This window comes from Triturus cristatus, chromosome 6 (assembly GCF_964204655.1).
Source record: "Triturus cristatus chromosome 6, aTriCri1.1, whole genome shotgun sequence".
In the NCBI taxonomy this organism is placed as follows: Eukaryota; Metazoa; Chordata; class Amphibia; order Caudata; family Salamandridae; genus Triturus; species Triturus cristatus.
Window position 1 is genome coordinate 1265405447 of NC_140589.1, and position 12410 is coordinate 1265417856.

At 42.1% G+C, this 12410-nt stretch overlaps 1 protein-coding gene across 2 annotated transcripts in view; it reads left to right on the forward strand.

The window, feature by feature from the left end:
- The window catches only part of PDE10A (phosphodiesterase 10A), a 1160934-nt gene that overhangs the window by 846655 nt on the left and 301869 nt on the right, over positions 1-12410 (forward strand). For both annotated transcript variants that reach the window (XM_085612212.1, XM_085612213.1), the window contains exon 16: positions 9925-10075. In XM_085612212.1, coding sequence (XP_085468338.1) covers positions 9925-10075 — 151 coding nt within the window. The remainder of the gene's footprint in view (positions 1-9924; positions 10076-12410) is intronic.

Consider the following 12410-nt stretch of genomic DNA (forward strand, 5'->3'; position numbering starts at 1 on the left):
AATACCTGTTCCTTATTTAATACACGACTCTCCAAGTGAATCTAGGATCACTCCATCTGTATCCGACTCAACACCTTTGATACATTCCCGCACTCACCCATCATCGTCTGTTTCTAAAACCTACTCTAATCCCTCTTCTGATTGCATATCGTTGATTTCGTCGCCTTTTAGGCCTGCCAATGCCAACCCCCAAAAGAAGAAGGGTATAAGAACTACTATCACTGCTCCTCCCCCCCCTGAAAAAAAGAAAGAGGGGAACGAAGAACAGTAGCAAAAGCAGCATACCCCCTAACAATAAGGATAGCCATAAGCCTAATCAAATGGGATGTCAAGTTACCGATCGTCCTTCTCCTGTTAAACAGATGAATGGTTCTGATACCCAGGTAGACCCCAGCAACGAACTAACGGGTCAATTAGAACTACTAGTTAAATCACTTATCCTTCCTGTATTGGAAAGAATAAAGGGTCTGTCAAAACAATTAGAACAAATAGAGAAGTTGACACAGGAAAACACTGACCAACTGAAAGATTTATTGCTTAAAACTACGATACCATTACAAAGTCATATAAATTCCAATTTATCTTTAATAGCTAATGACAGGCAAACAAATGCAGAGGCAAGTAAAAACTTACCAGTTTTAGTAAGCCATAAACAACTGCCACCAATCACAAAAAGTAATAATGAAATAACACAAGGTCCGACCATCGACAACCCAAAAATTTGTGACCCAGGAAATAAACCATGCAACGTACCTGCTGCCACCATTGTGAGATCAAATAAAGGTTTGAATATTAATCATATAGATTTACCCCCAGAAGCGGTCCCTTATGTCAGTTTTAACAGGAGTACCGGCCCTGGAAACAGGAAAAAAAGAGGGCTACTACGACCTAAAAAATAAAGTGATGTATTGGCTGAGACAAAACAGGCCTTTACCTTTAAATATTAATGGGGAAATCCTGAATGTTCGCAGATTAGGCTGGGTCGGCCCACGCCCGAAAGAAATCCAAGGCGACGTGATCATTGTTAACTTTAGGGATCACAGAGCAACCAGGCATATAACTAATTGGTTCCAATGTCAAGATCAAAGTTCTATTAGAACTTATGACCTGACCTATTTTTATCCACAGTCACTAGCTAGAAACTTAACACAGCCCAATATTTCTTCATGGCCCCAAGTAAGGCCTTCTAATTTTAACATTTTAACATCCAACCGTTTTTCTCCCCTTAGAGGCCTAGAGGATGTCGATTGACTTTCTCTAAAAGACTTTAATCAGGGTACCTCTAACGGTCCAAGGAGAGGACAAATACACGGTGATTCTTTTTACTCATCTCTATCCTGTACCGTTCTAGCTATTAAACAACCATCTCTTTTAGTACAAAACACCGTCTTGGAGCTAAGGGATGAATTATTGCAATCCCCGACATGTGCTCCAAACTCTAAAACTGTTTCTGACTTAGACTCCAGTAAACTAAAAATAGTGGTTGCTTTTTGGAATGTGGCTGGTTTACGTTCCAAATTAGAGAATGACGTTTGGACTAATTTTATTTCAAATTTTAACGTCCTGTGTTTACAGGAGACATGGCTGACAACAGCGACCCACCTGGCTGGTTACAGAACATACTTCTCACCCGCCCAACATTCTAATTTTGGTCGGGCTAAAGGAGGACTAATTATATATATATATCGAATTTGATTAAGTTAGAAAAGATAAAGGTTATAAAGTCTGATTCTAACTTTCAGCTTCTTAGTCTTACATTAAATTCTAGGGATTCTTTCCTTTTGGTCAATTATTATAATAATCTATCCGAATTGGATGCAATGGAAAAAATTTAATTTATTTTTTCCTTAATATTATCCATAATCAAGAAATCAACTAGAGAAGTGACCATTACATGGGGTGGTGATTTCAATCAGACTTTTTGTGGTGCTCCTAATGCTTTTTTATGTGGCTTAAATGATGAGGATGATAATCCCATCCCACATTTTTCTCATTCAACTTTAGGTAGCTCACTAAATGAAATAATTTTCAACCTAGATCTGAGAATTGCAAATAAACCAGCTAATGGAAACACGATGCTGGCCCCCACCTTTCATGGTAGGGGGTGCAATTCTACTATCGATTTCATTTTGCTCTCAAGCGGTTCAATTATGAAAGATACTATCTTTGACATTCACCAGATAGTTTTGAGCGACCACTACCCTCTTAGTATAACCTTTTTTCTTTCCACTAGGCCTGCTCCCAAAACCCCTAGCGTTCTTGACCAAATTTAGAATTAGCAAGAGTTAATGGCTACTCTCTTAAGTGGGCTTTAGTTGACCCAATAGAAATTGTTAACTCAGTGGTCACTGAAGCATATACATCTGTAATGAAGTGTCTAGACCTGACCACTTCAGACGATGACGTTATTACCAACTTTGCCACGGTGATATATACCATAAAGAAAGTGCTAATGGTAAATAAGAATAGCCCCAAGAAGAACAGACAGGGCTGGTTCAACCACACGTGCACCGTAGCCTATACAAAACTTAAACTCGCCTTACACAAGACGGATAGGGATCGGGCAGAAATATCTAAATTAAGGCGGTCCTATAATATTGCCATTAAGGAACGGAAATTAGAACTAAAAAGACAACTCTGGGACCAATTACACGAAAGCTGTCTAAGTAACAACAATGTTATTTTCTGGAAGATAGTAAAAACACCTTTCTTAAATAATAAGGACAGTTCCCCGAGTATAGAGGTCGCCATAGATGAAAGGGAATGGGTAGAGCAATTTTCACAGATTTTTAAGATTAACTCACCACCAAATTTCCCTAGAGAAAATGATTCTCCCCACCAACAGCCTTCGATTTTCCCAATTGACATGTCTATTACATGCGACCAAGTTGAAAGGGCTTTAAATGCAAGTAAGAAAGGGAAGGCCCCGGGCCCTGATGCTGTTCCCATAGACTTCTTTAAAACACATTCTGAGCTCTGGATTCCTTTTTTAACCAGGGTTTTCAATGCACTATCTTCCATCGGTATCCCCGAATCGTGGAAGAAATCCATATTAGTCCCTATCTTCAAAAAAGGGGATAGGAATTTACCCTCCTGTTACCGTCCCATCTCCCTATTGGACTCCACGGGTAAAATGATGGGCCGGATATTACTCGATCGTTTACAGGAGTGGGTAACGGAAAATAACATTCTATCCGATTTACAATATGGATTCCGCAAAGGTTTGGGGACCATAGACCAAGCCCTAAATTTATCATTATTAATTGATAAATATGCTAACATCAAAGCCGGAGCTTTATATATGGTCTATGTAGACCTATCAGCTGCATTCGACTGTGTTAGTCATTCTAAACTCTGGCCCATCCTATTAGATCTAGGGGTGGAACAGATCGTAGTGACCTATATCAGGGAAGTGTATGCTGATGCATCAGCCAGAGTAAGGTTTGGTACTAGTGGCGAACTCACGGCGCCGTTCGGGGTAGAAAAGGGCGTAAGGCAAGGTTGTGTCCTGGCTCCGTTCCTATTCACGCTCTATACAAATGGTTTGGAGAGGGAGATGCTGAAAGGATCTCAGGACCTTCCTATGGTAGCAAACCGCCGCATACCAGCCCTTTTGTACGCCGACGATGCAGTGATATTGGCTCGTACACCTAATGAACTTCAGAGAGCCTTAAGTACCTATGCATCATTTATGGCCACCCTAGACCTTAAAGTCAATATTGGGAAAACTTTTGTTATGAAGGCGGGCTCTGGCAGGAACAATAAAACTAGGCCCATTTATTTGAACAAGGAAAGATTATTAACTACTGACAAGTATCCTTATCTCGGTGTCATGATCGATGAAAAACTTAGCTGGAAACCGGCAGTTGAAGCAAGAAAACTGCAATTTGCAAGAACAACCTCTGCACTTATAAATTTTTCAAGGAAAATAGGGAAAAAAACACCTGCAGAGATGGTTAAAATTTACAAAGCAAAATGCCTCTCAGTAGCTCTGTATGGAGCTGGTGTATGGGGGCACGCAGCCGTGGGTTCCATCCAAATAGTCGACAATGGCTTTTTGAAATACCTTCTTGCTTTACCCACTACAGCTGCCAGTTATTCTTGCCACTTGGAATTGGGATTGCCATATGTGATAGATCTGGTGAGAATCCAGGCTCTGCTATTATGGCACCGGATCTGGACGTCAGAAAAAACAGTGATTACTCAACAAATTATCAAAGACTGTAAAGGCCTAGATAATGCACACAGATCTAGGTGGTTAGTCTGTCAAAATTTTTTTAACTGATCTTGGGTTGGAAAAATACTATAACGACCCCACCCAGATACATTAGTTAACAAGAAAGGTTTTCTATAAACTTTGTTTTAATCATCTTGAAGACCTTAGACTTAACTCAGAGGTTATGAAACAAACAGCCAGACACAGTTTAATGGTCCAGACGGTATTTGGAATTCAGCCTTACCTAACCTACAATATAACTTCATATGAGTTGTTTCTTTTAGTTAGGTTTAGACTGAGTCTCTTTCATCGTTTGGTGACTTTCCCGTTGAAGAACAACTGGGCTAGAACACTGCCACCCTGTCCTTGTGATGGGAGTTCATCTCAATCTACAGCCCACACTATTCTTTTTTGTAAATATTATATAGATCAACGGAGAAAATTATTAATCCCCCTACTAAAGCGTCAGGGCTTCCGCACATACCGCCCAGCCCTACTTTTTTTACAGACACTTGAAGGGGAGGAGATGGTTTATATTGTTTCTAACCTCTTACAGTATATTATGCGACATAGACTGAACCTAGGGTAATCTAATCTATTTGATTTATTGTTAAACTGACTATAACACACCATAACCAGATGGAAAGCACTGCTGTCATTCATGTATTTTAAACTTATAGCTTTTAATGAGTAATTTTACAATGTATAAGTTTTAATTGTATCTTTTATAGCCTTTTTTCTGAAAAGCCGAATAAAGAAATATTGATTGATTGATTGACTAACTGACCTATGGAATTTAACTTTTGAGAGGAGTTGTATCGCAACTAATTGGACCTTGGTAGATATACGCCATTCAATCTCTGGGAGAATTGGTGGAAGGATGATATTGCCCTGAAGAAGCCTTTCTTAAGATGAAACGCTTTACAGTACTTGGAGGAGCCGTTATTTGCAGACCACAGGAATAAAACTGCATTTGCAGCCAAACTAGCCGATATACTGTTCCCGTTCGTATTAATATTTTAAAATGTCCTATTAGTGGGAGAGTTTAAGTTGCATTTTGAGGACCACAATGACAGCCAAAGCAGATTATTGGGTATGAGATGAAGGCTCTACTGCTTGAGCAGTAGATAGATGGACAAACACAAGGCAGGACACACAGAGAGTTAAAAATTGTCAAACAATTTGCTCAACCTATTGTGTTGAGTCAAGCAGTTAAAGCTTCTGCATCTTTTTGTGAGGACTTATCTACATTTTTTAATGATTACATCATATCCATCTATTCAACTTTTAAGGCACAACCCCCCCTTGGAAAGTAAACAGATGTTGACTAGAATACCCCCAGAAGCAACGTCCAATTAGGGAAAGTTTATGGATCTCTCAGTTGAAATGGTGGTAAGGGCAATGGGAATTGTGAGGTCTGGGTCCGCTTTTGACCCTTGTCCTCATTTTAATCAATTATCTTTAAATCCCTGTAATTGCAACCCAGGTAACTATTCTCTTAAATAAATCATTGAAGGAGGCAGAGTCCCCCACTCGCTGGAAACAGGCCTCAGTGGTGCCATTAGTGGAAAAGGAAGGAGTGGATGCCTCCACTCTCTCCAACTATCAGCCCATTTCATTCACATCTTCTCTAGCGATGGTACTGGAGTGATTAATGAATGCTCAGTTGACTTATTATTTAGAGAACAACATCCTAGACCCAGTTCAAACAGGGTTCAGGGTGATAAATAGCACTGAAACAACTTTACTGGCAGTGACTGACAGCATTAGGTCATTAGTAGACCAAGGAAAATTGGCATTATTATTATTAGATCTATCTCCAGCCTTAGATACTGTGTCTAACCATCATTTACCTTGAAGGCTGCAAGAAATTAGTCTACATTCAGCCACCTTGCATTGGTTCTATTATTTTTTAAGTAATAGAACACTATCAGTACAGCTGCCTCCCTTTACATCTAGCCGCAAAGATTTGCATTGTGGAGTTCCCCGGGGATCCACATTGAGCACCACGTTGTGTAACGTCTAATTGGCTCCACTGGCCAATACTGTGAGGAAAAGAGGGTTTGGGATCCTCATGTATGCCGATGACCAAACATAATTATCTCTATTGATGAAAAGTGCAAGGAAACGATGGACAATTTAGTTGTGTGGTTCTGAGGTGGCAGACTGGCGGTATCTCCACTGTCTAAAGTTAAACGCAGATGAATCAGAAATTCTTTTTGGAGGGGCTGAAAAATGTTGGAGTGAGTCATGGTGGCCAGCTATGCTAGGCCCCGCACCGACATCCAAAAAAGTGGTGAACGATTTGGGCTTTCTCATTGATTAATACTTTATCCCTACAACAGCAAGTAACCAGGGTTCGAGGGATGGGTTTGGGACTACTACGTCTCCTTTGGAAATTGTTCCGATGGATATCACTAGCTTGGGCTTTAATCTTGAGCAAGATCGGGTATGGCAATGCATTGTGTTGGCATGGCAAATATTTTCTTTTCGAGGCTTTAAACTGTTCAAAATGTAGATGCCAAATGTGTTTGCAACGTAGGAAAAGTGAGCTCAGCATTTGCCTGCCTTGATCAGCTTCATTGGCTACCAGTTGGTAAGCAAGCTAACTTTTAAATGATTGTGCTATGCACATAGAGCACTTCATGGTAATGGCCCTGGCTATTGTTAAATAAAGTCAACTTTTACCAACCCACTTGAAATCTCAGATCAGCTAGCAAGGCCTTGATATTCTGGAAAAAAATTAAGAAAACCAGGAAGGGTTGACGATCTTTTAACTTCTTAGCCGCCACCCACTGGAATAGGCTCCTTCAGGATCTATGTACAGTGCCAGATTTGCTAACTTTTAGAAATAAATTGAAGACATGGCTATTATCCACAATTAGTCTTCTTAACTAGGCATCAGTTACTGACTCAGACTAGCGCCGGGATATCCCTCTGGGGGTGAGTTGTGCGCTTTATAAATACAAATAGGGCCATTAGCCAGTAAGTAGGCCTGCTCCTAGTAGATGAAGTGATGGGGATGGAATCTGTATGTTCTAATTACCTTTCACACTGAGCCTAACCTGGGAAGGCTCACTCCCTTAGAAACAAAGGACTGCAGACAGACCTCTAGCACCAAACATAGTAGGGCGTCCCCTTTGAAGGTTTGGAGGGAAGATACTAGAGAGCTGTGGCATTTATGGGCGTGGTTTCAGGCTCTCAGAGATTTTTCAACAGACCACTTCAAGTAGCTATTTCGGAATGGCCGAACATGGTGTGTATAAGGTTTGGGGCATGGGGTGGGGTGATATGCCACCCTAGGATTGGGCACAGGTGCCTAACGTCTGGAACTTTCCACTGTCTCTTGAAAAACCCCACACAAGGGAGAGACTTTGCAGAACAGTTAGGATCTGGGATGAAGTGACTTAGGAGGAATGCCCTACTGGAGAGAGAGGATACTTGACCCTTGCTACAAGGCTGTATTTAAGGACTTCTGACCTAAGTTGGCACCCTGGGACTAGGACTTGTTTCTCTTTGGCCAGTGATGCTGGCCCACCGAGACCCTATGAGGAGCAGTAGGGAGTGGGATCTGCTGCTGGATGGTGCCATGTAAGGCACCCCTGGGTCTTCTGTGATTTGGTCCTGCAAGAGTGTGACCACCAGAAGGAGGGCGATGCTGATTTATGGTGCCACAGGTGCTCTGCAAGTGGCAAACAGGAGGCCCTGGGCCCTAGAGGTTTCTGGCAGGTTTAGGGTACTTTGCCTTGGGATTGCTGCTGAGGAAGACCTTAGTCCCAGGACAGGTGCCAGGTATCCAAAGAGTAGAACCAGTCCTGCACAAGGTTGGGGACGTAGTTCTGCACATGTAGCACCCACTTTTTCAAATTGGAATGCTGCCAGGGAAGGGGGCAGAGCCCCAGGGAGAAGTATGCCCAAGGGCGTTGCGCAGGGCACTTTTCCACCTCACACCCCCGTCCCCACCCCCTTACTTTTCTTTGGTACTCAGGGACCTCCTTATCCTCAGGGACTGATGTGGGATCATTGACACGCAAGTGCAGGAGTCCCAAACCGAAAGAGGTGTGGCCCCTAAGAAAGGAGGCGACCCAGACCAACAAAGATCCCAGGAGAGGCATTCCCCCGCGGGAGTAGAGAAAGAAGATACCGACTTCGTGCTGGCACGCAAGCTGTGTTGAGTGGCAGGACTAGGCCCAAAGCAGTCCAGGGCCTGGATGCTCCACAGGGAAGCAGGTGCACCCAGGCCCATTTGAAGAAAGAAAAAATAATTATCAAACCGTCCTTATGCTGAGGCTCGAGGACACCGGTTTAAAAAAATCCACCAACAAATGATCATCTGAATACAAAGGCCTGCCTCAAAAGGCACTGGGGGTTCATCCAATTTAAATATTAAGTGTGCTGTGTCCAGGAGGGCAGGGGCTATGCAACTCTAGGATGGCAGTGTTGGTGGCCACCCTTGGACATCGGAGAGCCCCCTTTACGGCCCAAGGGTCCTTTTGTAACCAAACATCACAGTAAGTATTGCATGGGGTGGTATTGGTGTCCCTGCGAGAGCTTTCCGTTGTATACAAGCATTCCTAGAAATTGAGTTTTTGCCCATATGTTTCCAAGTGTAGAGAACCCTGTTGGTGGCTCTTATGGCTAGGTTTCCAGCATGATAAATGTAGATTAAAGACTCATGCTCACAGTTTATTCTTCCTAAAATACTTAATTAGCAAGGCTAAAGTTGCAATGAGCCACTATGCGTCATAATGAAGTTCATGGAAAGACTTTGAATAACAAAGTTAACAATAAAGATTTACATGTTTTAAGGAAGGACATTGAATTGTTATGAATTCTTTATTGACAATCACATGGTTAACATCGTGTGATTACCATTTATTAATTAATGAAATTGGAAGATGTTACCATCCATAGTAATTTTAACGGTGTTGCATTTGCTTGTGACATACTTATTTTAATATATTGACACCCTGACTTGGCAAACACAAGATGATGGACAGAGTACTGGAACTTTTCACTCGCTCACCCCCAGTCCAGAGATCTGGGCTAAATCCGTTGTGCTTTTGCTCACCATGCCACCCCAGTTTGGACCCAGCCATATGCAAGTCAGTCCTGACCCTGCTCCTCATGGGAACAGTCCAGCCCAAACTGCCAGGCCTGGTCATATCTGGACCAGAAACCAGCATCCTGGGACCAGTTTCAGGGTATCACCCCTCCTCAGCAAGGTTAGCTCAAATTCAGTGGCACAGCAAGCCCACGTCTGGGCATACCCTTAGCCGCTTGGTGCGAACATAGCAAACACAACAAGGTGATGGACAGTGCTGAAACTTTTCAAACACTCACCCACAATCAAGAGATCTGGTTTAAATCCATTATTCTTTTGCTCACCATGCCACCCACCCCAGTTTGAATCCAGAACTCCGTTCAAAACGCACATACGACGATGGATCTGTGTAGAATCCGGAACCAGCAAACGTATTTTCATGACGGGAATATGAACGGGTGTTGAGGAGTTCACAAAGATGAGCTATGAGAAACACATTCATGCATGCAAAGGGGACAAGGACTCATGGACAGGATTTTTCATTGCAACCTAATCTCAAAGTTGTTTCCTTAGGTGATACCTTTACCTGTTGTTGCTGTTTGAACTTTTGCTCATACCGTTTGGTGGGCGGCCATCTCTCACTTAAATTTGTTTTCTTTATCAGCTTCGACTTTGAAAAGCTGTGTCGTTTTACCATGTCTGTGAAAAAGAACTATCGCCGCGTGCCCTATCACAACTGGAAGCATGCAGTGACGGTGGCCCACTGCATGTACGCCATACTGCAGAATAACCGAGGCATTTTCACAGACCTGGAGGTAAATTGTTGACTGTTTCCTTGGCAGAGTCATTCAACTGTGTTATGTTTCAACGCAGAGTTGTGCCTGGCTTCCAGATTTTGTCAGTCACTGTTACTTTATTTTTTAGTTAGCTTGAAATTCAGGTGGGTAGAGCCATGGTAAGACTATTAAAAAGTCCTGTGCAGGCCTTTATGGTAAACCGCAAAGTTGTTTGTTCAGAGTTGAGATGGGCTACCCATGGTTGATATACCCGTCGTTTATAAGAGATGGTATGCTTTGAAAAATTGGTGTTTTTATGCATTGTTATCCAGTACGCTACACATGTGTGTAGTCAGTAAGTTTGAAAAATATTATTCGAATATTGCTTTATTTGGTTATAAAAGCACATAAATCGGCACAAACAATACTGTTCAAATCACATATTTTACATACATATTTAAAAACCGATTAAAATAAATTAAATACAATTCATAAAACCCAAAAGACCGAACATGGAATGTCGCTGTTTGAGAATTACAAATACCTCAGTAGGGATCTAAGGAAAAGCACATGCAAGAAAAAATTGCAGGTTAGAAGAGAGTACAACAAAAGCGAGTCCATAGCTTTAGCCCTGATGACCCAGCGACACTGGAGATATTTAGCCACAGCACATACCAGAGATTCCTGTGTTTCGGTGCATAGTAGCCTGAGCAACGAGCGCTATACTGCCTGCATCCCAACTGCCTGCATTTTGGGATAATCCAAGTTTTCCTAGGTCGGCTGTAACCGGGGTAGAAAAAGATAAAATGCATTAAGGACTCTTATGCCTGCAGGCATAGCGGCACACAGCGAGTTTCATTAACATTAGAATGCCATTTTGAGGTAAGGATAAAAGGAGCAAAGTTCTATATCAAAATTTAAGAAATAGATTTTTGGCAACCGAGAAAAGGCTCACTATAGGTGTGGGGTTAATTTCTAGAAAAGCATCTGTAAAATAGCCATGATTGCTGCTTTGCATGTTGTAAATTTAAATGTAAATGCGCTTGTATAGTGCTTTATATCCATTGCGAGGCGCTGGTGTGCACTACTGGATGGGTAGCTCTACCCTGAGAGGGAGTGTTTGGTTGTAAGGATGTTGTATTCTCAGTGTAGTACATCTGAGGAGCATTTTGGTGTTGTGTGTGTGTGTGTGACTAGAGCAGTGCTTTTAGCCTGTCTTGACTCGTGGCATTTAACCTATGGTGGCAGCCAGGCCTTTTAAGTGGGTGAAAAAAGTGTTTGGAGAGGCTTTAACATGTAAACTAAAATTCCCAGAGTGCCACCATACATACATATTTGCATAGAAACACACCTGCAATGAGCCTAGGTGACCACTGCTCTGTGCGCATTGCAGAGGTCAAGGACTGGATGACTGTGTAGTTTGAACACCTTTTTTACCCATTAGGAAGCACTGTGATGAACTTGGACTGCCTTCAGCCGCAACTCAGTTGTAGCCGGCTATAAACACGTGGAGGCAACGAAGTTCAAAGTATGCACTTTGCAAAAGTCATATGCTGCCTAAAAAAAATAATGTAACGCAACATCCTGGAAAAAACAAACACTCCCAGGCAATGCAGGATTAGGTAAAGCATGTAAAGTATAGATAGGAATGATATGGATTACCTTAACGTTTTTTTCACTTAGTGTTCAGAAATAGATGTGTGCTTTTGTCTGTAAAGTTCAGGACTATGTCCGTTTTTAATTACTACCGTGTCTGAGACCCAGAGGGACATGGCTAACTTAAAGCCCTGGTGGCAGCCATTCTGTACAATTATGGTGGATCCACCAGGATGGTCTGCTTGTGGGGCCATTACTGAAGCAAGGTGGTTTTGTGCTACTTTAATCCAAGGTCCTTCAGGCTTGAAGAATATTGGAACCTGCAGGGATTGTGTAATGATTTTAAACAGAGCTTCATTTGTTAAAATAAATTTTTTTTTAATTGGGTTCAAAAGATCTGGAGCTAGGAGGTTATTGGCCTGAAATAGCATGAATAATCATGCAAAGCAGTTTAAAGATGGGAAATGCAGCCATATTTGTTTTGTACAACATTTTATTGATTTTAAAGGCCAAAGGCAATATACCTCACAATAAGAACGCAAAATCAAAAACATCACAGCAGGCGTTGTGGACCACTGAAGACATGGCCTCCTCCCTTCACCCAACTACCCCTTTCTCACACATAGACTATTGGAACAGCAATATAACCTTCTCCCCATAGTCTTGACGGTACAACCCACAATCGTACATTAATGAATAGGGCGGCCCTTTGTTCCCCATTCACCCGTTGCTCACCATGAACTGTCCTTCCCCTAGACAGGTGTCTAAACCCTCTTCG